At 42.0% G+C, this 23,737-nt stretch overlaps 1 protein-coding gene across 2 annotated transcripts in view; it reads left to right on the top strand.

Moving 5' to 3' along the window:
- ITPK1 (inositol-tetrakisphosphate 1-kinase) overlaps positions 1–23,737 on the top strand; it is a 139,689-nt gene that overhangs the window by 103,973 nt on the left and 11,979 nt on the right. For both annotated transcript variants that reach the window (XM_041415396.1, XM_041415303.1), the window contains exons 6-10: positions 14,705–14,803; positions 16,697–16,737; positions 20,215–20,380; positions 21,958–22,025; positions 23,499–23,661. In XM_041415396.1, the coding sequence (XP_041271330.1) occupies positions 14,705–14,803; positions 16,697–16,737; positions 20,215–20,380; positions 21,958–22,025; positions 23,499–23,661 (537 nt within the window). The remainder of the gene's footprint in view (positions 1–14,704; positions 14,804–16,696; positions 16,738–20,214; positions 20,381–21,957; positions 22,026–23,498; positions 23,662–23,737) is intronic.

Here is a 23,737-nt window from a genome sequence, read left to right as displayed (position 1 = left end):
TCTCCAAACAAGGAGTACTGTATGACAGCATGAGACAATTGCAGGTATGGTCCAGGCGATCCTACACCAAAACCCACTGTTGCTTTCATCAGTTCACTGAGAGTCTGCTTCAGCTTCCCTGGCAGTAAAATGAAACTGCTTGGATGCATATGGAACCTTGTGTATTTGAAGAGGCTTATATCAATAAAATGTACATCAATGATAGTAGCCTGGATTTTTTTTCTAAGCATCCTTTCATCTGCATTTAGCTAATTGAAAAGTCTAATCTTGGTATATACCATGTTGATTTTTTTAAAGCTTTGCAAATACAAGTTAATTATTTTCATCTATTAAGAAGCAGCTAGTAAAGTTTTGACTGAAGGACATGACTGCATGTCTCAGAAATCTACTAATTGTCCTTGAAGTATTTAGCTTTCCCAGATCTACAGGTGTGTTCCTCATTTTGAAAGTGTTCTGTCTCTCAATGTCTTCTGTTGCCCTGACTTTGTTACAGCATTTTCAATCTGTCAAAAAGAATGAGTTCCCGGATTCCCAAAGCCTGGAAAAAGGTCATTAAATAGATCAGATAGAAAGGAAATAGCATTTCTACTAAATCAGAGACTTTTTATACAAACCACGATGGGTCATGCTGAGAGCTGTCTAACTTGTTGAGCTTAGCAATGTTTCTCCTCTTGAAAATTAGCCAAGAATTTAGCTCTTTCCATAACTTTCTAATCCACCTACAGAGCAGAGTTCAGATCCTACAGCTGGTATGTTATGAATCTGGCATTCTTCTGACGGGGTAGTCTTTAAAACTTTTTTGATTACAACATAATTAAGAATAGAGTTTAGCCTGTGATTGAAATTATTTTATACCGGACATACATTGTAGAGTATAGGATTTTGATATATCTTTGCAGTATTGACAACCACCAAAAAGTGGAGTAGAAGACAGCAGGTACAAATCAAGTTTTTGCAACTATTTACTTCTCAAACAAGTGCATTTTCGGAAGACACAGGACATTCCTTTTCCTTTGGGAAAGGATCTTTTGAGTACTGGGAACTTTTGACGCTGAACACACAGGGAACTTTTCATTGATCTCACAGATATTCTGAGCCACAAGTGATGGTGTTGCTTTTTTGCATGGATGTGTCTGTGTGGCTCAAGTCATCTTCTGTCTTTGAGTCACTGTCATATGTCCTGTCGCTGGCTGTTGTGAAAGGGAACATCCTTGTTTTACCAACTTAGAGGGATCACAGCCCCCTTTGTGTTGGGCATCTAAGGGATGGATATGATATAGTCTGACCTTCTAGGAGTCTGCATCCCCTGTATTCCTTGGTGTAGGTGTAGGACATCTAGGGAATTGGGGGACAGTTCACCAGCATTTTGAAGAGGCTCCTACACAGCTGCCTGCACTTACTCAGCTCCTGTTTTCTAAATGATCCAGTCTGTGGCTGTGCTATACCTCAGTTTTCTTCAATCCATCCATGATCTTCGAGACTTCTTCCTCTTGAGGTATTACTTGGCTTTTGATATATACTTCAAAGTGGAAACTAATAAATGTAACACATTTCTTTACAACTTTCATTCGTTAGGTTGGTTAATGAGTAGAGCTGTAAAAATGATCCAGCCAGCAGGGAAAAGGAAAACAACTGCATAAGCTTTGAGTTTTGGCAAAGGGGACTTGAGGAAGGACCTGGTTTTAGAAAAGGAGTCACAAAAAGAGTTTGTCCTTGAGAAAGCTTGTGACATGATGGCAGTGTGTAGGTGCAAATGGAAAGGTCAGGGGTGGTGGCAGGCCTGAGTTAGAAGAGGAGGTGATGGGCAAATGGACAGCCAGCAATGTGCTAGAAGACTTGTGGGCTGTCCTCTAATCAGAGGATGCTCCAGGATTTGAGGGCCTAGACAGTGACTATTTTGCTGTATTCATCAAAGTGAGGGGCTAAAGAAGAGAGAAGTGCCGACATGGTCATTATATGTAGAAAGCACAGAAAATTTTAGAATGCTTTAACTTTTAGGGAAAGCACCTCCCATGTGCCTTAAATCCTGACTGAGGTAGCTGTTATATCAAGTCTTAAATGGATGAACCAATGGGAGAAAAAAGTATACCTCAGTACAACTGGTCTCCATGTCAGCAGATGGAAACTACTTGCAGAGACAGCTACAACTCCTTCAGCCCAATGCAGTACAAAGATAAACAGAAAAAAGATTCCCCTCGCTGCCTGCGGGGAGCTCCATACTAGTTAGTTAGGAGGGAGCAGGAGGTGTAATCCAGGGCTCATACAAGCAGAAGATTCAGGAAGCAGCAGCAAGCCTGTGCTGAGAAGCCAAGACAAAACCAGAAACACACCTGCAGTCAGGTGGTCCAGGGCAATATTTACACTCCATTTTAAACAAGTAAAATTATACAAGAAAGTTTATTTGGGAGCTAATGTTTGCCAAAGTAGAGAATATGATTCAGGATTTGTCCAGGCCGGTGTTGCTACATACAAACTAAGGAAACTTTTTACAAGGGCATGTAGTGATAGGACAAAGAGGAATAGCTTTAAACTGGAAGAAAGTAAATTTAGATTTTATATTAGGAAGAAACTCTTCACTGTGAGGGTGGTGAAGCACTGGAACAGGTTGCCCAGAGAAGTTATGGAATGCCCCATCTCTGGAAGTGTTGAAGGCCAGGTTGGATGGGGCTTTCACTGGACTAGTGAAAGGTGTCCCTGCCCATGGCAGGGGGATTGGAACAAGATGATCTTTAAGACCCTTCCAACCCAAGCCATTCTGTGATACTATGAAATCAGCCAGAAGTTACCTGTCTTTTCTGGACTTTCTTGCTGGGTGTTTCTGCACATGGACATCTCTTCTGCCCTTGCTGTCCTACTTGACAAGAGATAGTAGCAAGTTCATGAGTCAGGAGTCAGTGTAGTAACTGAAGCCAGAAAATGATAGGTATTTCTTTGTGTATTCAGACTGTACAGGTCAGCATTGTTCCCTGCGAGACAGGAATGCACATTTCAGAAAAACAGGAAGATTACTTTGCAGCAACAGTTCTTGTAAAGGCAGTTGTCTGGCAGCAAAGGGCAGTTTATAGCACTTCACACTGTCTAGCTTAAATTTACATATGTGCAGTACTAGGAGTTTACAGTGGGTAGAGATAGATTTGTCCAGAAGTTACTAGTTTGAAACTGCTGAATGTATAAGGTAAAATCACTGTCCAGATGTGCCTGTTTCCATTGGCTTTGCTGGTACACAGACAGCTTGCAGAAACAAATTGGCTGGAGCCATGTGAGATTAAGTCCCCTTTCTGTCATGATTATTCACTGGCACACAACTTTTGGGAGCTCATAGCCAGACTCAGGAGGCTCCTTGTCCTGCTATGTGTGCTGACACATCAGTCAAGGACTCCCTTCTGGTGGAGTAGTCTTTCCTCCCTCAGCATTTTTATTGCCATCTCCTTCCCTCCCAGGTGTTATTGAGTGAGATCAAGTGCTGGAATTGCTGCTTTGAAGCACTGAGGTTTTCATGGAATAAATGGCTTCTGGTTGCTGCGAGCTGCTTGACAAGCCCAGTGTCAAACCAGGAACACAGACACTGATTGCACCAAAGATGCAGCCAAAGACCTAGTCTTACAGTGCCAGAGAAAACAGAAATAGAAACCACTTTGTCCTGGATTCTGCTGGAAGTTTGGCATCTTAGCAGATGACATCCACAGAAACACCAAGCTTGGGCACATGCCCCTTCCAATTCAGCAGCCACTACCTCTTCTCTGTGATCCCAGAGAGAATCATGCAATACAGGATTTTCTTCTGGCAGCCTGCCAGTAGCAAGGAAATAGTGTCAGCTTCCTGCACCAACATGGTTTCAGGATAGTAGGTAAGGACTGCTGGTCCTTGCCTCCCAATAGTTTCTCACAGGTATTACCAAGTGTTTTGATGAGTGTTGAGATCTGGTGTGGGATATCTACCCAGAGGCCTTTTCAGTTGTTTATGAAAAAAGATCACAGAATATGCTGAGTTGGAAGGGACCCATAAGGATCATTGAGTCCAACTCGATGGCACAGCACCATCCCCAAGAGTCACGCCATGTGCTTGAGTGCATTTCCCAAACACTTCTTGAATTCTCTCAGGCTTGGTGCTGTGACCACTTCTCTGGAGAGCCTGTTCCAGTGTTCAGCCATACTGGGTGAAAACCTTTTTCTAATATCCATCCTAAACCTCCCCTGACACAACTTCATTCCCTGAATCCTGTCACTGGTCACAAGAGAGAGGAGATCAGTGTCTGCCTCTCCTCTTGCCCTCAGGAGGAAACTGTAACTGCAGTGGGGTCTCCCCTCAGTCTCCTCTTCTCCAGGCTGTAGAGACCAAGTGACCTCAGGCCCTCCTCATACGACTTCCCCTCAAGGCCCTTCACTGTGCTCATTGCCCTCCTTTGGACACTCTCTAATAGCTTAATATTTACAGGGCTGTCTGAAACTTTAGCAACAGAAACTAATCCAATGTAAACAACATGGTGTGTGTGCATTCCTTTGCTATAGTTATACTAACATAATTAGAACAGAAAAATATACAATAACAAAGCTTTCCCATGTAGATAGGTCTTTTCTTTCTGATGTTTAAAATACTCATAGCTTGTTTGTCTCAGCAGCTATTTTTTCTCATTGATTTGGAGTGGGCTCAATCCACCTCCCTTGGGAAAAATCATCAAATTGTACCAGTCTCTGTAGTAGGCAGCAGCCTTGGATGGTGTGCCCTACTCCAGTTAAAGCATTGCAAACAAGTGCAGAGCAGAATCCTTTAAGGCCAGAACCAGTGTTTCAGTTACATTTTTCCAAAGTGCTGCAGGATTGTCTATATGATCTTAAGTTGAAAATACAAAATGTTCTGAATAAAAAGCCTGTTCATTTGAATTTGTTCCTTCCATGGCACAAAGTGCAAGCTCTGAATGGTGAGCAGTGTAGAAGTTCCACATGCATTGGAGAAGTTTGCTAACCTATGCAAGGACAGTATTAGGGCAGGCCATTAGCTTCTTGTTTCCCATGTTACATACAAATTTGGGACCATGATCATTTGCTTGTGTTGTTGAATTGATAGTTAAGTCTCTGCTTAGGTATCTGCAAACAGTTCTTTCCACTGTTGTAGTTGAAATGCCACATTGTTGCATTCCACCCATGGCACTGGAAGAAGTGCATTGCAGTTATTGCAGTTGTGTAGTCGTGCTTTGAGTGGCTGCTTTACATAAAGGAACTCAAATGAAACCAGTGCTCATCAATTCTCTGGCAAATGTTTGGCCTCAGAGCACAGAGATGGCCTCCCAACACAGGTGGCAGGAGGTACCTGGGCACAGGGCTGGCTGTCAGCCCTGCTCAGGTGCAGTGACAGCAATGTGCCTCTCCCGTTATTCAGTGTTATCCCAAGATCTTGCTGTGTTTTCTGGATCTGTTTGTAAACTCTTGCACTTTGTGTTCACATACATGTGGGCTGGTGAAGTAATAAAAGGCAGGTATTTATTCCATTTCCTCTGTCATCGCTGGTATGGTTTGGAACAGGAGCCAAAGGCTGTGTTTCTTTCTGGCTCAGGCTGGGGCACAGGTGCTGCAGGAGTCTTGCTATATACTATGGGGGCTTGAACTAAACACTGAATGACACTGTCAGAGCCCCTTCCAGTGTGTCCCTGGGATACCTCTACCTTGAAGGGAATTTTGTCATTATTTTGCACTCCTTGTGGGCTGCTGCTTTGCCTCTGACACAGCATGTGTAGATTGGAAGTGGTGTCTGCTGAAAGCCTGGGACATTCATTGTGTACTCTCTTCCAGGATTTATCTTCCAAAAGCTCATTAAACTGATCTGGTTAAGGGCCATCAACCCTCTTAGATTAGAGATATAAAGAGCTTCAGTGGACTCTGCTTATCTGGGTACTCTAATATCTTCAAATGAACTCCATCACAGGCAAGAAAAAGCTGTCTACATCATGTCTGCCATCATGGCCCCTGCCATGAATGCATTTTCTATTTTATTAGACAATGTACTCTGTATAATATAAAGAAAGACTGATTATTCAACTGAGAGGAAGTAACTGGTTAAAGTGAGTAGACTTACATGCAAGTAAATTTAGTAAGGAGTTCAGCACTGGGTCTTTACTATTTACTTTAGATTCCTGGGAATGATGAGCATCTGATGAGCCATTATATAGAGCAAGCTGGTGCTCTCTCTGCCATCAATTTCTCTTGTGAATCAGGTGTGTACAAGGTGTGTACCGGGAAGTGCACACCACTGTCTGTTCCTATTCACCATCTAGGCCAGGGAGATGCAAACCAACATCCCAACAGCTCCTGTCCTGGAGCTGTGTAGTTTGTAAGTAGAAATTCAGCTTGGAAATTGTTCTGTACTAGTCGAAAAATGTCTTATCTCAGTATTTGGGAAAGGAAACATAAAAAAATTCTGCATTTGGCCATTATATACCCTCTGTATTTCATGGGAAAAGGTCATATTTGGACACTGGCACTTGGTTCTGAGAGTCCTTTATCATTCTACACAATAGGGTTGTCTGTGTTGGTAAGAATACTAAAATTTGGCACATTTGCCACTGAAAATGGCAATGCTAAGTATAATTCTTGTATTCAAAATACATAGGTAAGCACATGAAACAGCAGATACACATTATTGTTCAGAGACAGTTGAGGTGTTTTTAATCAGGGTTCAGATATTCACTCTGAATCTGACATTTGCATTTTAATGTAGAGCAGACATGCAGAGTATATTTTGCATAGTCTGTCTTCTTGAAATGCCTTTGGGGTTTTGCAGATACCAATGCCAGTGTTCTGAGCAGAACATTATTGGGGTAAAAATGCAGGAAAGACTTCTTTTCATTTGCCAAATAATCCCTTTCATTTCTTTCCTTGATGAGGAAATTGCTTTCATTATTTCTGTAACATTGGAAACACTCCTGCCTGTAAAATGAGTCCCCAAGTTTTGGTAAAGGTTCAATGCTATAAGGAATAAATGTTACTGCTTCAAGATAAACTGTTCTAGCAGGTTTTTTCCACTCTTCTTCATTACTTATAAGAGAATTTTGTCTAACACTCTTATCTACAAAGAGCCTAAGAAGCACCAGAAGGTTTATGTCCTTCTCCTGGACAGCTAGTTCATTTGCCTCCTTTTTCTGTGGTGAGATGTGCTTGGTTTTTTAAATTCAACTGCAAAGCTTCTTGTACCTTGCATTTGCAAGGTGGTGGGTAACCCCTTTTACCTGCTGAAAAATGAGACTATTTGATGATGAACACCCAACTCCCAGCCTTTACTCCTGAATGAGAATAATTTTTCACCACTTAAATTGTTACATGGTCGTGAGCACGCTTTACCAGGCTGAGTCAATGACTGTGTTTCACCACAGGTCTGTTTTAACTGAAGGCATGTCTGTGGCTGTGCTCCTCTACTGTTGGGTGCCTGTGAGGCTCCAGCAGCACAAGTGAGCAGAATGCTTTTCTGCAAAACCTGCCTCTTTCAGCCTGAGCACCCACAGGATGATGTGAATTCCTTCTTTGGGAATCAGAAAGATTCTGCTCATTAAGGAAAGTGGGCATAAGATGAAAGTCTAGAGCTAAAAAGTAAAGGAGGATCTGATACAGACCATAGCTTTGTGAAATGGTTGTCTCTGAGGAAGAGTTCATCTGGGAGAAAAAAGTCCATCAGGCTGGCTTTACTATGACCTTTGCCTTTATTTTTCCTTTAAGGTTTATACTTTTGCTTGAGTCTGTGCTGATTTCATCGTGTTCAAAACCCATAATTAGCACTCCTAAATTGCATGGAAATGACAAGTTATTGTGAATTTTGTGAATTTTTTTGAATAGTTTCATATTTATATTCAGTAGTGAGATTTCCTCACTTGCTGCCCAGATGCTTCAAAATCACTACTTTTTAAAAAACCAAGACTGTTGCTTTGCAGATGTTCCATTTAACACAGATATTTGGTGTGCAGTTCTTGTATGTCAAGCTAGGTTAAGCTTGAAATTGTGCCCTCAAAGCTGAGACTGCTCTGCCCTCTTGTGTCTTCGGAATGTGTTGCCAAATGCTCCCCAGATACAGCTACTGTACCCTTAGAACTGGAATTTTCCCCTCAGAAACTTAAAGAGTGAGATGCAAACACATGGATATTCATATATGCGTTGGTTTTTTTCAGTGATGAGTATAGATCAACATATGTTTGAACTAAATCTGTTCTGGCAGTATTCCTCATGCACATGCATTTCTGAGGGGAAGAAAAAACAACTTGAGAGTATCTTTAATACAGTATGAAAGTGCTGAAATAAACCTGTTAAAGTTGTGGGGTTTGTGAATAAATCTTTTAGGTTTATGAAGCTTCAACTGAAAAATTATCTGCTAGAGGGAGGAGTGAAGAAGGAGTTCTTCCAGTTCACAGGGACTGGGCTGCTGTGAAGTTGGGGTTGGCTTCGCTTGACTGACTCCTTGATGTAGCAACTTTTGACCTTAGCAGAAGTTACAGTCCGAAGCTGTAAGTGTACAGTCAATAAAGGGATTCAAAGGGCAAAACATTCTGTCATGTAGTGGTTTACAATACCTTTGAGATAAGATTTAGCTGCATGTTTTAAAAAACCATGCCAGCTTCTCTGTGTGGTTGGGTTTTTTGGTTGAAAATGAACTCAGTAGGCAGGGGTAAGCGGGAAATTCAGATTTCCTCCCCTTATTGTATTAGGAGGAAAAGACATTGCCCTGGCTGTGTATCCTCTCTATTCCCACAGGAGAAGAGTGCCACAAGCTGATGGAAGCTACAGTGAAGCACATTTTACTGAAAATATATTTATTTTTAAAGAGCCTTAAATGTTTTCAAATCACAGTGCAAACTATTCTATTAAAGAGTGTTTTTTTAAACAAAGTAGGAAGTTTAGAGTTTGTTCCCATCTGCTGTAAATCTTTCTGATAGTTTAAGGCTTAACATTTGCTCCATGAGTGTTAGATGATGAGCCAGTCCTGATTTTGACATGGATGGTTTTGTGCTTTTCTTAAGGGTGTTAAGCACCCTTAGCACTTTCCAAAGCAGCTTTGTCATTTTTCTGCGTACTGCATTGTGTGATGGTCGTGTACCCAGTCTTTTCAGGAATAATACTGACGACCTTTCCAGGCACAGAGAGCAACTCAGGCACAAGCTGTGCTCCTTTTGGAATTGGAAAGCAGAATTACGGGATCTAGGTGTGCCAAGTCTGTTGCACACCTGGGGGACTCCAGGCCTCCTCTTCCTTCAACAAACTGCATCTTCCTTTCACCTGTTTCAAAAATTCACTGTACCAGCTTATTTTGCCTTTCCCTGTCCTCAGCACACCCCTCATTTGGTGTATCTTTTACCTTCTGTGAGTAAACAAAGAAGGTAATGATGTATTGAGCCTGGGCAAAAGATATGATATTCATCAGTAAACACCTTCTGGTTTATGTTTTTCCAGTAACATTCAGGATTTTCGTTGATGATGCTCAGACTGAAGCTTCTAACAGGTAGTTTGTTCAGCTACTGTAATGACCCCAGTAGCATCAAAAAGTTTTTTTCCTGGAACTCCTTTAACTAGCTCCATAAAACCCTGCCTGGCCAAGGGGAGGTGAAGCCTTCTCCCCACTTCATAAATAGAAGTTCAGAGTTTGACTGTTTGTTGACTGCTTTGTGGTTTTGTGGAAAGAGGTTGGTAGTGCTGAGAATAAATACTCTTTTTTTCAGCCTGTCTGCTGCACTTCCTAATCCCTAGGCTATGGAAGGAAGGTGAATTATGAGGTAGGGAAACATGTTAGACAGTAAATCTGAAGTTTAATAGGCAGTGGCTTTCTCATTGTATTTCTTTTCTAGACATAGGTTTTGAGCTATTCTCTCACATGTCCATAAATTCTCTTTAAATTCTTTTTCTGAAGACAAGGAAATATAGTTTGTTGATCTATGAATGCAGGGCATTGGATCTGTAATCTATTATTTGTTTTCTTACCTGTCCAAAATCATAAGGACCAGAGAAATCCAAATAGATTTGTCTTCTCTTATAGTTTATATTTTCCCCACAGTCATCCACAGCTGCCCACTGTGTTGGTACTTCTCAGCCTTTTATAGTACAAGGTATTTACCCTTATCAGAAACCATCCCAAGACTGTCTTGTACAGCCCTGTCAGAGCGGTTTCCATTTATTTTTAAGACTTGGTTCAACTGGGAACAGCCATGTATTATTCTTATTTTTCCTTTATCCATTTTGCCTGGCTACTGAATGGGAGTGTGTGTTGAGTGTTTGGCCTCTTGTGCCTTCTCCTTGGGGTTTGGGTATCCTGTGACTGTTTGGCAGGCTGTCTGCAGGCCACCATGGTGCCATGAGTATAGAAGCATTACTCAGCATCTCTTACTAAAGCAAGTCCTGAGCACAAAGAATTCCATCAATTCTCGCTGCCAGAAAGCGCTTTTCCCCAGCCAGGTTTTAGTCTGCATCTTCCCCATCTTGACATGCCATTGCTCCTGTCACTATTGTTGAACTTCATCTGGCATAATCCCCTCCTGGCACTGACACCCTGGTTTGAGTGCTCTTTCACCTCTCTGTTGTTGGCTAGCTGTGTTACTCATCCTGTAAACTGGCCCTCATCAGACAAGCCCTCATAATAATGTTGTTGCTGCATGGGAATGGAACAGCACTCTGGCAAAGCTCACCCCACAGAGCTGACTGCCCTGGTGCTGTGATTGCTGCCTGTCACCTGTGACCTGTTAATGCCAGCTTCCTTGCTGTCCTCGGGCGTCCCACTGCAAACACTCCCCCTGCGCTTGCCATGAACGTGATCCCTCCAGCCATGAGCTCCATTCAGAGGTGATGGAGGGATAAAGTGTAGGAGGCACTGAAAGAACAGAAATAATGGTGGAAAAATGAACAGCCTAGATGAGAGATGGGGATGGGAGTGATAAAAAATACAGAAAGTAAGAAAGAGGAGAGAGAGAGAACTCCCTCTGAGATCAAATAATCTTGAAGGGAGAATATCTAAAGGCAGATATGGGAAACAGATACCACAAAGTTTGTGCTAAGGCATGCAGTAAAAATGAGGACAAAGATGGGGGAGGAACAGAGTGACAGGATTTTGACTTTTAAATTTAATTATAATATGTTGTTTTTAACAACAAAAGTGCTACAGATACTTTTGGTTCTTGTCTGAAGTGAAAGCTGAACACTGATCTGAAGAATGTTCCCTTGTTGCTGTTAAGTTGGCACTTCTGGACCTGACAAGGTTCACCTGGAGTCGTGGCCATATTTCAAAGGTAGGACTCTCAGAGACAACCAGGTGCTTAGAAAATAAAGAAATCCTATTCTCTAAATTTGCACTATAGCAGTGTACAGAATCTTAATTCACAGCAGTCTGTAGACTTATGGACAGACTTTTCATGCTGATATCATTGGTCCAGCACAGGCTGCATGAAGGAAGATAGGGTTAATAATTGTGATCATCTGCTTATTGTGTGATGCAGTGTATGCACCCAAAGACAGGGCAGAAATGCCTGATTTTTAGTTTCAGATCTAAAGTGAAAAGATCAGAAACTGCATATGTAATAATCTTTTGGGAATTAAGGTGGAAGATGAGGCGGAGTTTTTCCAAACTTGATGTTTTAGAAGAAGACTCTTCCACTCAGCAGCACAGCACAGAGCTGAGTACTGATGGTAGAAAAGCAACAGCATCAGCTCCGTGCACAGGTTCTGGGTCGCATCAGGTCTGTGTCCTGACAGAGTCACTTCTGCTAGGGGTGTGTGGCCAGTGCAGCTGCACAGGAGGGGTGACATGGCTGTGGCCTCATGCTGCAGTAGTTCTCAGACTGCTTTTATTAAAGTGCTTTGTTCACAATGGGCTTCTGGGCTCTCAGGTGCAAATGAGAATAGTGCTTGGTTTTAGACTGGAGGGTTGGGCTGGAACGCCAATACAAAGGCAGAGCAGTGGAGCCAGAATCATGATGGCCTTCTCATCTCTAGACTGTTATGTTTACTTGTTTGTGTATATTTACTGTTGTTCTTTTTGGCAATGGTTTCCCATGGTGTCTTGTCACTACTGGTTTGCAAAGAAGTGGTGACAGTGCCAAGAGTCCAGCTCCTGACCACAGCTCAGTAAGTCCACACTAAAGCAGCTTACTCAGCAGGAGGTGATGGAAGGTTCAGTGTACCACTGGGGGTCATTTGCACTATGTGGGTCGCATGGTGTAGTTCAAGCTGATGCAAATCAGTATTGAATTGACTCTCAGCCACTGAGTGAGGTCTGTCCTGGACCTCAGTGCAGAGAAGGTGTGCAGAGACTGCTGTCACTGTGATAGAGGGAGCTGGGTGATGAGAGAAAACTTTAGCATGTGTTTGCCACCCTGGGAAGCAGGAAAGGATGATTGCTGGAGGACTTTTTATTTTAACCTGTAACTATCTTTAGAATTTCAGTGTGTGCAGTTAAACTCAGAGCAGCAGTTTTCTAGCTGTAGGCTCTACTGAAATCTTGTGTTGAATGAGGATTTATTTGTCCTCAGGTCTCGCTATGAATTAATGGTCTGTTTTAGAAGTTTCAGTGGGCTAGAATTGCCGTCTTGATAGAAAAAATGCCATTACTATGCAAACTCAGCAGGAGCACTTTGAGATGCTAAGACTCTTCTTTGCTACTTTTTGTTGATCCAGGTGGTCCTTTCTAAGTACAAAGTCAAAGAAATTACTGTTTGCCCCTTCCTTCATCTCCCCATGCAAGTGTCATGTAGTCAGCAGGAGCACTGAATCCTCCCTGTCTCCCTTTCCTGTTTGCATGAGAGAGAAACAGAGGGAAGCAAGATGGAACCATACGTTCCTCTGCATCTGCAATCTGAAGGCAAAGTTATCTGCGAGCCTTAAGCATGTGGGTGGGAGAGCTGCCAAGCCAAAGTTGTTCCCAAGTATCTGTAAACTAAATCTTATTCCCTAAATTCCATCCAACTAAGGAACTTTCACTCTGGCAAAGGCTTGTAAATATTACAGTACCTGTCACTTTTGGATGCTGCTTTCTGTTTTCATAGCAGCAAATTGAAAGCTTTGAAATCTGGGATGTTTTGTTTAGTTTTGTAGAGGTTGACCTCAAAGCATCAATCTTTCTGCTCCTTTTAGAATCTATGAAAATAGCCTTTTCTCAGAAAACTTCTTGTAGTGACAACACTGCTAATGAACAGAGTTCTCAGATACTCCAAAAGTTTGGGGATGTATTGAGATATGTGTGCCAAAATATAGAGAGTTTTGCATCTCTGTTACTTTCAGTGATTCAGTTTTATTTACATACATATTTACAATGAAGTGAAAAGTATTAATTTAAACAATGTTTATAAAGTGATTTCTGAATGCATGTCTGTTTCTTATGTTTAGCTTTGCTGGGGTTTTAGTTCACATGTATTTTTCAGTTTCTTCACCATCTGCACACCATGGCCTCCACTTGTTTCAATTCAGCCGTGCTTTGCTTATTTTCAAGACAAGTTGCTGGTTTATATAAACCTGTGACTTGAGTTTGCCAGATGCAGTTGCTCCCACGATTTGTGCTTGTCTCCTGTTGCTTCTTGGAGGAAGGTGTTACCCTTTTTCCCTTGAAATAAGTCTGAAAAGTGAGTCTTAGCAGACCTGTTCTGAATTGTGTTCAGTACTGTGCAGCTAACTCAAGTTATAACTCATTTGTGGCTCCAAATTTTACCTGGCCAAAGCTCAAACTCCATTAAAGTAGTACTTTTTAAAGGCTGTGCTCACTGAGGAGGTAATTTAAATAGTCAGTCATACCTGTGTGATGTCCTTGATTGGACTTAGTCAATGTTGTCAACATGTCTGAAAAGCTGGGACTCTGCTGACCTGCCTCAGAGCTATGGCTGAAGCCAGGGTTCTCTGTACACTTCAGCTTAAATCCAGCCCTCTTAAGCATTTATGTGCAAGTCCTATGAGTCTTACAGTGGTTTCTGCCTTTCTTGCTGCATTCCCAGGGGAATCTCAGTTCTCCTACACTGAAGAGAAAGTGCATCCTCGAGCAAGTCAACTTACCGAGTCACTAAGAGGGCTGGTTTTTGACTCCAGCCTTCCCACAACCCCATGTGAACAAGCACGACATTGGCAGAAACACTCTGGAGCAGACCTGCTCCATTAAATTTTTCCCTGGTTCCCATGATTCCTCTCTTTACCCAGAACTTGCTGAGCACTCTTGACATGGTGGTGTCTCAACAGTGCTCTGGTTGGCTTTGCCAGACCAAATGAACGCTGCTTTCAGGGCAGAGCCGTCCCAGAGAACAGCAAAATGTTCTGGCACCTTGTCTGAAGTAAATACACACTGGAATCTGCCACCTGAGGAGCCCTACAGGAGATATGGCTTTGTGAGACTGCCTATTCTAGTCACCATTCTGTTTTTTGAAAAATGTTTTAGAAAATTATGCTTGAAGGCATAAAAAGGACCCAGTTGCTTCTCACCTCACTGGCTAAGTCTTGTGCAGTGTGTTCCTAACCAGGTGATCATTTTTGCTGCCTGTGAAAATACTGGCTTTATATTGCCATTTAGATTGCATGAAAATTGAGCCTTTCATCTTCTGAAATGTTTCCAGAAACCCAAATTCAGGCCTGGCTTACAGTCCTTTTGGGTGCTTTAATATAATAAATAGCTGACTATTAAGAAGCAGTCAGTATAGAGAGAACTGGCAATGATGCAGATGAGAAGCTAAACCCTTCATCTTCATTTGAGTCTTTTTATTTCCTTGCAGATGAGAGGATCTGTTCACCACCCTTTATGGAGCTGACAAGTGCCTGTGGAGAAGATACCTTGAAGCTTATAGAGAAGAATGGACTGGCATTCCCATTCAGTATGTACATGAGCTTTTCTTTGGTGCTTCTAGTACGTTCTAAATACTGCACATGCACCCCCCAAAACATAGCCAACATTGTAGGAGTGTGGGTCTCATTGCCAAAAGCATCAAGGATATTAAAACTTTCCTGAAACAAATGCTGTGAGGCAGTCTGCTTGGAATGTGGAACAAACCCCCTCCCTATCAGCTTTTACTTTGCCTTTTGTTGATGTTCCTTACTTTCAAAACCTCGCTACAGTAAACATGCATTCCTGGGAAATGCTAATAGTTCTAACAAATTTAGCCTCTTGCCCTGAAATTGTGCAAGATGTTTCTCCTGCCAGCTGCCTTCATTATTTTTCTTCAGAAAATCACTGCCTTGCTGATTATCCTCTTTTTTCACCCACCTCTCCCTTTCCATGGTCCAGGGTACAAGTATAATATTAGAGGGTAAAAGAAAGAGGGTTAACACAGACAACAGACTCCAGGGTCCCACAGCTCAAACAGCTGCTATGAACTGTTTGTGCTTTGTAGCAAGTTTCATTGCAGGGCTTGTGCTTTAATTGGTTCCTTTATTTGATTCCTTGCAGTATAAAGTGAGCAGGATCGTTAGTCGGTGTTTGTTCCCTTGCTGCTTGCCTCAGTTGTAAGGTTCAGAGGTAAAGTCGTGTGGAAAAAGCATGTTTTGCCCTCCCTGGCATCGCTCTCCCAAATGAGGCAGGTCTCCCGAAGATAGGCTGTGAATCAGTACTTTAAATCCCACTGAGTTGCTTTGCCCTCCTCTTCACATTGTGCCCTCAGTGCAGACTGACCAGTCCTCAGTAGTCAGCAGCATATATTCAGGAGGTCTTAATCAAATCCACTAAATTATGATGGAATTACAAAATAGCACTGAAAATTAATATACCTTGACATTCTGGGAGTGTTTTTTTCATTTTCCTGTCTCTATTTTTATTTTTTCTTAAAAGTAGTCCAGCTCTTCAGGGCACATGTCTGTGAGACATCATAAACCATTTTGTAGAATTACAAGTTACCAAGCTATTTTGGACTCTATTGCAGGTTATCTCACTTTCATAGCTCCCTGTCCTCTTGCCTGGCAATTTGATTCTTCCAACAACCTGCAAAAAAGTCTTGTCCTGTCCACGCCCTCACCACTTGCAAGTTTTCATCTTCTCTCCTTAATACATAAGTAACATCAGCCCTAGTCATTTTGTGGGCCCTAGGGTCTTCAGCTCTTCTCTGGCCAGGAGCCTTTTGTTTCTTTCTTCTAACTGGCTTTACTCCTCCTCTTAATCAGGATGGAGGTGAGAATCAGGATATAGAGAGCAGATAAATGTGAAGGAGAAAGAAAAACTGCCAGGCTTTCTACCTTTTTCTGTCCTCCTCTATGGTTGCCTGTGAAAAATAAGTTATATCTTAGTTTGGTTCAGCCTGTTACATTGCCTTCTCTTCCCTGAAAACAGGGAGGTAAGAAAGTAAGTTGGTTTTGACTGTGTCCCAGTTCCTTTGTTTTAAGGACAGTGGTGTTTTGTGGTACCTGTAAAGTAGCTCTAGCCTCAGAAAAAAAATTACATAGTTGAAAAATGCTCTCTGAGTAGACAGGATGGTAATCCTAATACCAGTACTAACTTCTCAGCTGACGCTTTGCAACTCTGTCCAGTCCTAATAAAGATCTGTGCTTGCACCTTGGTTACAGGGAGGAATTGAGAGAGCAGAGCATAGAGCAAGCCAGATTTTGCAGTGATTGAGAACACTGTTCAAGCAAAGACTGTCACTGGTGTCTGTTACAGTCAATGCCTTGGTCTGGTGGACTCCAGTGTTTGCACGTGTGGGTGGAGGGGTGGGAGGATTATAAAGGGTTTGTGTGTTCTGTTTCAGTGGTGAATTGTCTTTTCTTTTTTATTTAACCAGTTTGTAAAACCAGAGTGGCCCATGGAACCAACTCTCATGAGGTGAGTTAAAAATTTTTGCAGTATTATTTACCTGCTTCCAGTCATGTCCTGTCCCCCACTCCCCCTGTGGTGGTTTGGCTGGTGATTTCCAATCCTGTAGTGGGTAGGAAGAGGGCTGTGCTCAAATAACTTTTCTTCCCCACTTCTCCCTCATGTTTAATTGAAGCATTATTTTTTTAAAAATTTTAAATGAATTTAAATATGACTTGAACCTCCTGTCACGCAAGCTATTTTTAGCAGTTTCTACCTTCTATCATATTGTTGCTTCTAGCAGTTTGTAGTCTCCAGTCAGCTTTGTCCAAGAAATCTCCGTAAGAGGTCACTAAATAAAGTTTCTGTCCCAGAAATTTACTTTTCCAATATGTATGTGGCAGAGATGAGATGTGGGTTTGTGCTTCAGATGGAGCAGCTGGCTCCTTTCCCTCAAGGGGAAGGGAGTAACAAATAGAGATGGTTTCCAGGCAATGTTCAGTTGTAATAACACAGTGGGATCTGTGGGGATAACAGGACTGGTAGAACTTATCTGCCTTCCTGTAAGGCAATTGCAGCTAAAATGGTTGTATATTCCTGGAATGAGTGCATTACCTATGAGATTAGCTTCCTCTAAATTTAAGTGTGTTGAGTACTGTTTTAATTCTTTTCCATTTGTGCTTCCTGCCTTCCTGCTTACTTCAGATCAGTTTTGAGAATCCAGCCTTTGCTGCTGGCTCTCCTAACGCCTGGCTTCCTTTGTTAACAACGTGGCCATCAGTCCAGGTTTCGCAGCTGCTCTTGAAACGTGCACTACGAGACATTGCTGCAATGTCTCTGAGAGCTGAAGACCCTCAAGTAAATTGTAAATCTAGATGTGCAGAATGGCTGTGGCTGAAATTTTGACTGACCGGCACTTCCTTTTAAAAATGCAGTGAGATTTTTCAGATAGGCTTTACCTTGGCTTATTTCACAAGCCAACAGACAGTCCTGTTTGTTTGTTGGAGCAGCTGCTATAAATTTTTGCTGTCATTCCTGAGAACACTCAGGTACTGGATTGTTAATGAATTTAAGACTCCAATTTTCCTGCTGATTTTTCTGTCAAGAGTTCCTCTGCGACTGCAGACTGAAACACATGAACCTCTCAGTACTTGTCCATTTAGGCTTGGACTTTATTTCCTTGGTGAATCTTTCTTTGATCTTCTTTCATACAGTGCAGACACATCTAAGCCTCCTGCCAGAGCAAAAATTAGACTAAAATACAGCCATAGTCTGCACTTTATCACAGGAAATTATGACAAGAGCTTAGGAGGACCCCTGGAAAAAAGCCTGAAGTCTTGCATAGTACTTTACATAGTAGTAGCAGTAGTCACTTTTGGAGTTGCTGAGTTCTCAGGAGTGATCCAAAACTGTATTTATGATCAGAGTGGAACTGTTTGGGAATTGCTTATGGTCAATAATTACAAAGGAAGCATAAGATAAATACCTGCTTACAGCACAATCTGTCTAAAAGATGGAGCATAGGTCTAAAAGCAAGAAATGGTTGTCTGTTTTATTAATGACTCCTTGTCTGGCTTTGGTATATCACTTCATTTTTTGTGGATATATTTCCAATGCAGAGCTGACACTGAAATTAGAGCACCAGAAACCTGCTTTTCTTCATAAGATGGCTGTTAAGAAAGTTCAAGTACTGGCTAACAGGGACAGCTGAAAGTTCAGGCTTGAGTTTAAGTTTTGATGCATGAGTTTGGGTTTGGTGTGTGAGTTCACCAAATGAGGCTGGCAGACTCCCCTTTTCTCATGTGAGTACATGCTGTTGTTAAGCTGGGGTGGTGTCACCCTTTCTGTGGTGTCTCTAGTTCTACATGGCCTCTGCACTAGAAGTGTCCTCAGCACTTGACCCCCGGTTTGCCAGCACCATTTGTTAAACTCGAGCAGAGATGATGGCTGGAAGTTGTGCTTCCTGACTGCCAGCAGGTCAGAACATAACTAACCTTTGGTAAAGCTGCCATTAGACACCCATAGCCTGAAGAAATGTATCCAGAATTTTTTCTGAGCATTTGAGCAGACAAGAAGGAAAAGGCAAAGAATCACTATGTTTTGTGAGAGTGAATTCCTTGTGGATATTGTCAATAAAAATTCTTGGTACAAATGTTTTGTTTTGCCTTCAAAAGAGCTCTGCATTTATAATGAGACATACTATTTGGAAATTATGACATCAAGTATTGTACCCACATTACTGCCAGACACAGCAGGTCTGTGCTAGATGACAGAAAGCAAGTGCACCCTGCAAGCAAATTCTTGGAGCTCTATTCATGCATGTTAAAAACGATGAGATATCGCAGTGAACCGGCATAACGCACCACCACAGGATTTATGTGGGTTATGTGGGCTGTGTGCTAGTCCAGGGGGCTGCCAGCACAGAGCTTTGCACAACGCAGGCCTCACATAGCTTCCAATAGTCTAGGTCAGTGCTGTGCTGAGAAGATAAACTCTGGCTTTCCACTCTTCTAAACTAGGCTGAACCTGTTTATCTTATGTTTATTTGTGGGAATCAATTAACTAATAGTGGAAGAGAACACCATAGGAACAGCACAGTTCTTGCCAGTGATGTTGTAGACACTGTAATGCCAACAGTCCACACAAGAGGAGAAAGAGAACAATGTTTCTTGCCACCAGTAAGAGACAAATGAGGTGTGATGTTGTTGCTGTGAATCATCTTGATGGATTATTCTGTGTGTTGAAGAAATTTCTTGCACAGCTTGTTACCACTCTCAGATTCACTCTGTGCTATGTAATAGAGACAGCAAGAATATCAGTTGCAGGTAGGTATTGAATGCACGCATTGACTTGAACATAGAAAATGTTAATCTACTGAGTTACTGTGCATGTGTGCAGTTATTTGATCATTCATAAGGCCCAATAAATGCCTTCCTTTTCGGCATATTTATTCCAGTGCCTCCAAGAGGACTATCTTTTTAGTGCAATAGGGTGAAACCAAGCAGGAAAATTGATAGGCCAGCATTTGTCACCAGTAAGAACTACTAGAGTCTGAGAAATGTCCTCTGATGGTGTGTGTGAAGCCCTGGTGCTTAGTCTGTTGCAACTGGGCTGAACCAAATCAGGGAAATAGAGTTGTGGGAAAGAATTCTTGTAGTTAGTGCACAGAGCTGTTCCTTGTGTTGTTCTCATGATACAGGCTTGTATTCAATACAAACTTTGTATCTGTGTTGGTCAGATGTTTCATCCTTCTGTTGTACCTGCAGTTGCAGTAGTTTCCCAACTAAAGGCAGCAAATGAAATTGCAAAGTGCTGTGAAGAAAATGTTGATTGAAAATGAAAGCTTCACTGCCAGTGGTGTTTGCAGCGCTGTGTGTCAGTTAAATGAAACACACTGAAATAGAACAAGATGCAGAAAAGGAGATGTTCCCCTTGTTGTTTGTCAGGTATGGGTAAGCCTGAAATTATTGCCAGCCTTTTGCACAACCCATGTGTGTGTGTTTCCAGATGGCGATCATCTTCAACCAGGAAGGCCTCAAAGCTGTTCGCCCCCCTTGCGTCATTCAGAGCTTCATCAATCACAATGCTGTGCTCTATAAAGTTTTCGTGGTTGGGGAGTCTTACACCGTGGTGAAAAGACCATCTTTAAAGAACTTCTCTGCAGGCATCTCAGGTACGTTGTACTGATTTAAAAGAAAATGTCTGTTCTTGCAGCCTCAGCAGGAAACATCTCTGAAGAAAATATCTGTGAAAAAACTGCTGAAGTGAAGGCAGCTGGTTTGGACATGGCCTCTTTCCTCTTCTGTATTATTTCAGTAGAAAGGGAGATAACACCTGCTCTGGAATACGTACCAATGGCATTCATATAGCAAATATTTGTGCAATAGTAACCTGAGTCTTACCTGTTAGACCCTGTTTTATGTCATGTGGAAAGGGGGAGAGGGAGAGAAGTTGTCTCCTTTCACAGTAAGTTCATGTGTCATTTGTTCCGGAACTTGTTTATAAATGTGCTTTGGAGAGAATTTCCTGAATTCCATCATTTCAGCACTTCCTCTCCCTATTTTTACCTTGAATATGTGTGTGTTTTAAATTAATATGTGTGTGTGTTAATTTAATTTTAATTTAAATATGTGTGCGTTTTTAATCACTTGTGCTCTCCCTAAATGAGCCTCCCTCTTCATGTGAGGCCCAGTGTTGAAAATCTTGGTGGGAAGTGTTCTTTGGTTTGTCGATATCAGCTGTGTTGGGGAGAAGGAGGAATGGACTTGTCAGTGAGGAGAGTGATTCTTCTGTATGTCATTAGACAGCCATACTTGAAGGGTTTTGGTTAAAGATTACTTAGATTTCCTTTATGGAAAAAAGTTCCTTTCCAGAGGACTGTATTCTGTGGCCCACCAAAAAATTAGCAGCACATAGATGGGAGCAAGCATGATCCGATAGCAACTGGACAAATCCAGGAGTTGAGGATGGGATCAAACTAAAGGAGATAAATTAACAAACTCTAGTTTTTTGTCACTTTTCTTAGTGGTTTTGGCTAATCCTAGTATGTCCATGTATGCTCACCACTGCATTTCACACACAAATATGTATTTTGTTAGTATAGGCGTTAGGATGCTGGTAGAAGTTCTTGTCTGTAGCTGTGTCTGCCTGTATTTACATTTAGGTCTGGTCTATGTCCTGATCAAATTAATTAGGCCAGAATTTGTGTTCATATAAACTACTAGGACAGTGGCTTCTGTCACCTCAGTGTCTCCTGCATTCCAGTGATGCCTCCAAAAGTACAGGTTCTGGCCACAAAATCTATTGCTTTCTGCCATGGTCACAGTGCCCTGCCCAGCTTCACAGGGCTCTCAGTGTAGTCTGGGTGCTACTGGCCTACCACCTGTAGTGATTGCAACTTCTCTCTTCTGTCACACACCTTCCCCTTGGAACTGTCACTTTAAATATATAGCACGTTAGTAAGAATTAACTTCATTATCTGAATGAACTTAGTTAATTTGCTCTGGTGAAGGAAGGAGAACTGATTTCTGTTTACCCAGTGTGTGGTTCTATTTATCTGTATCCGAGAACCATGGCTTATCCCTGCCTGTGCAGGCAGCCAAGTGCCAGCAGGAGAGCCCTGTGCATGGGGTGGATGGTTGAGACCAGGAGAGATTCATGGGGCTGCACTGCCACCTACTGTTCTTTGCACTATTCCTTTGGAAATTAAAATCTGGTATAAAGTTATTTACAACCTGTTTTTAATTGCAGACAGAGAATCAATATTTTTCAACAGCCACAATGTTTCCAAACCAGAGTCCTCATCTGTCTTAACAGCGGTAAGTACACTTGGTCTTTTTCCCTCTAATGCAGCTGGAAACCTATCTAATCCTTTCTTATGGAAGTGTTAGTAGCTAGTGACTCTCTTTCACAAGCTGTCTGCTTCTGTGTTGCAGGCTGAGGTCTGTTTGGTACCACGAACCAGCATGACTGTGTCCCCCTCTGGTTTTCCTTACCGAGCTCCGGTGAGGAAGAACTTGTAGCAGGGATGTGCTGCTTCCCAAACTACCCAGGGCTAATCTAGGCAAAGGGAAGAAGGAAGTTCTGAATGCAAACACCTGGCTTTTTACTGTCCAGAGAGATCAATAAGCATAAATCATTCTTCTAGGACTCAGTTCTGTGAGGAAAGACAAACAGTGAAAATTAAAGCATAGAAATTGTGTTGGCACAAGGCCACAGAGAGCCAGTACTTGTCTGCCATGTGAGCATGCCTGAGCTGTGACCATGGGACCATTTCTGGATGTCCTTTGAGACCAGCAGTGCCAGCACACTGCTCAATTCCATGCTAGCATTACCAGTCCTTTTAATAAGATTTGTATATATGAATCTTAACAAGTTCTTGGGCACTCGGCTACTGAGAAAGTCACTTTACAGCACTGGGTCCTTTCAATCTCTTGAGTCTCGGGATTCTTTTCTGTTTCACAAGCTCTGCTGGGGGCTAGTTTCGTATTTGATTTTGAATTTTGTGTGCAACACTGGTAGGCATGCTAAATATTAAAACTGTAGTTGTGCTAGTCATAAATCCTTTTGTGGTTATGTTGAGGGAGAAGGCATTACTAAAAATTTACTTTCAGACTTAAGAGAGTGTGCTCCTGTGGTTTACCTACCATCTCACTCACACAAATATGTATGCCAGTCATGCTTCTGTTGGCATAACAGCATACTTCTGCTGTGTAACATGTTGTTTAAAAAGAGAAGAGTGCATCCTCGAGTCATAAGTAACCCAAGTCACTCATTTTGATAAGTACTTACAAAATAATTTGTACATGAAAACCCACATAAAGGGTATTCTCTGCCCTTAAGATATCAGCTGAGTTGTATGACTCAGATTAAACTAACACCAGGAGTCTGTCCTGTCAGTCCTTTAACACAGACCTTGATCTACTGAAATAATAATGATAGCCAGAACTTTTGCAGCACAGGGTTAAATATGCCACCTGTATGTTTCTTAAGGTGTAAATCTAGTAGTTAAAATAATGAGTTTGATTCTCCATTCATTCCTACACTGCTTTGCTTCTATAGCTGCACCAGTATGAAGAGGAAGAACTAGGTGCTTTAGAGCAGACAAATTTCCAATTTAGAAAGGATTTTGAATTATGAAAGTACTTTCTCTTTGGCATCTTTCTCGGTTTCATGCCACTGGTTCTCTGCAATTAGATTTGGTGGATATGCACCTGGAAACTTCTGAAAATCAATCTTTCCACTAAAAAGGCTGTTTGAGTCCCTTAGTAATGTGTCTTTTTCCATTATAGCTGGATAAAATCGAAGGAGTATTTGAGCGGCCAAATGACGACGTCATCCGGGAAATCTCTAAAGCGCTGCGGCAAGCTCTGGGAGTTTCCCTCTTTGGAATTGATATCATCATTAACAACCAGACTGGGCAGCATGCAGTAATTGATATAAATGCATTCCCAGGTAAGAAAGGCCTTTCCAGTCCTGCTTGGTGGAGCAAGTTTTACTGCTGTCGTCTCATATCATTGCTTCCCAGGCT

The sequence above is a fragment of the Onychostruthus taczanowskii genome, unplaced genomic scaffold (genome assembly GCF_017590055.1).
Source record: "Onychostruthus taczanowskii isolate IOZ18803 unplaced genomic scaffold, ASM1759005v1 scaffold1, whole genome shotgun sequence".
NCBI classification, from domain to species: domain Eukaryota; kingdom Metazoa; phylum Chordata; class Aves; order Passeriformes; family Passeridae; genus Onychostruthus; species Onychostruthus taczanowskii.
The sequence above is the reverse complement of the archived record's forward strand: the minus strand, read 5'-3'. Positions and strand labels throughout refer to the sequence as shown.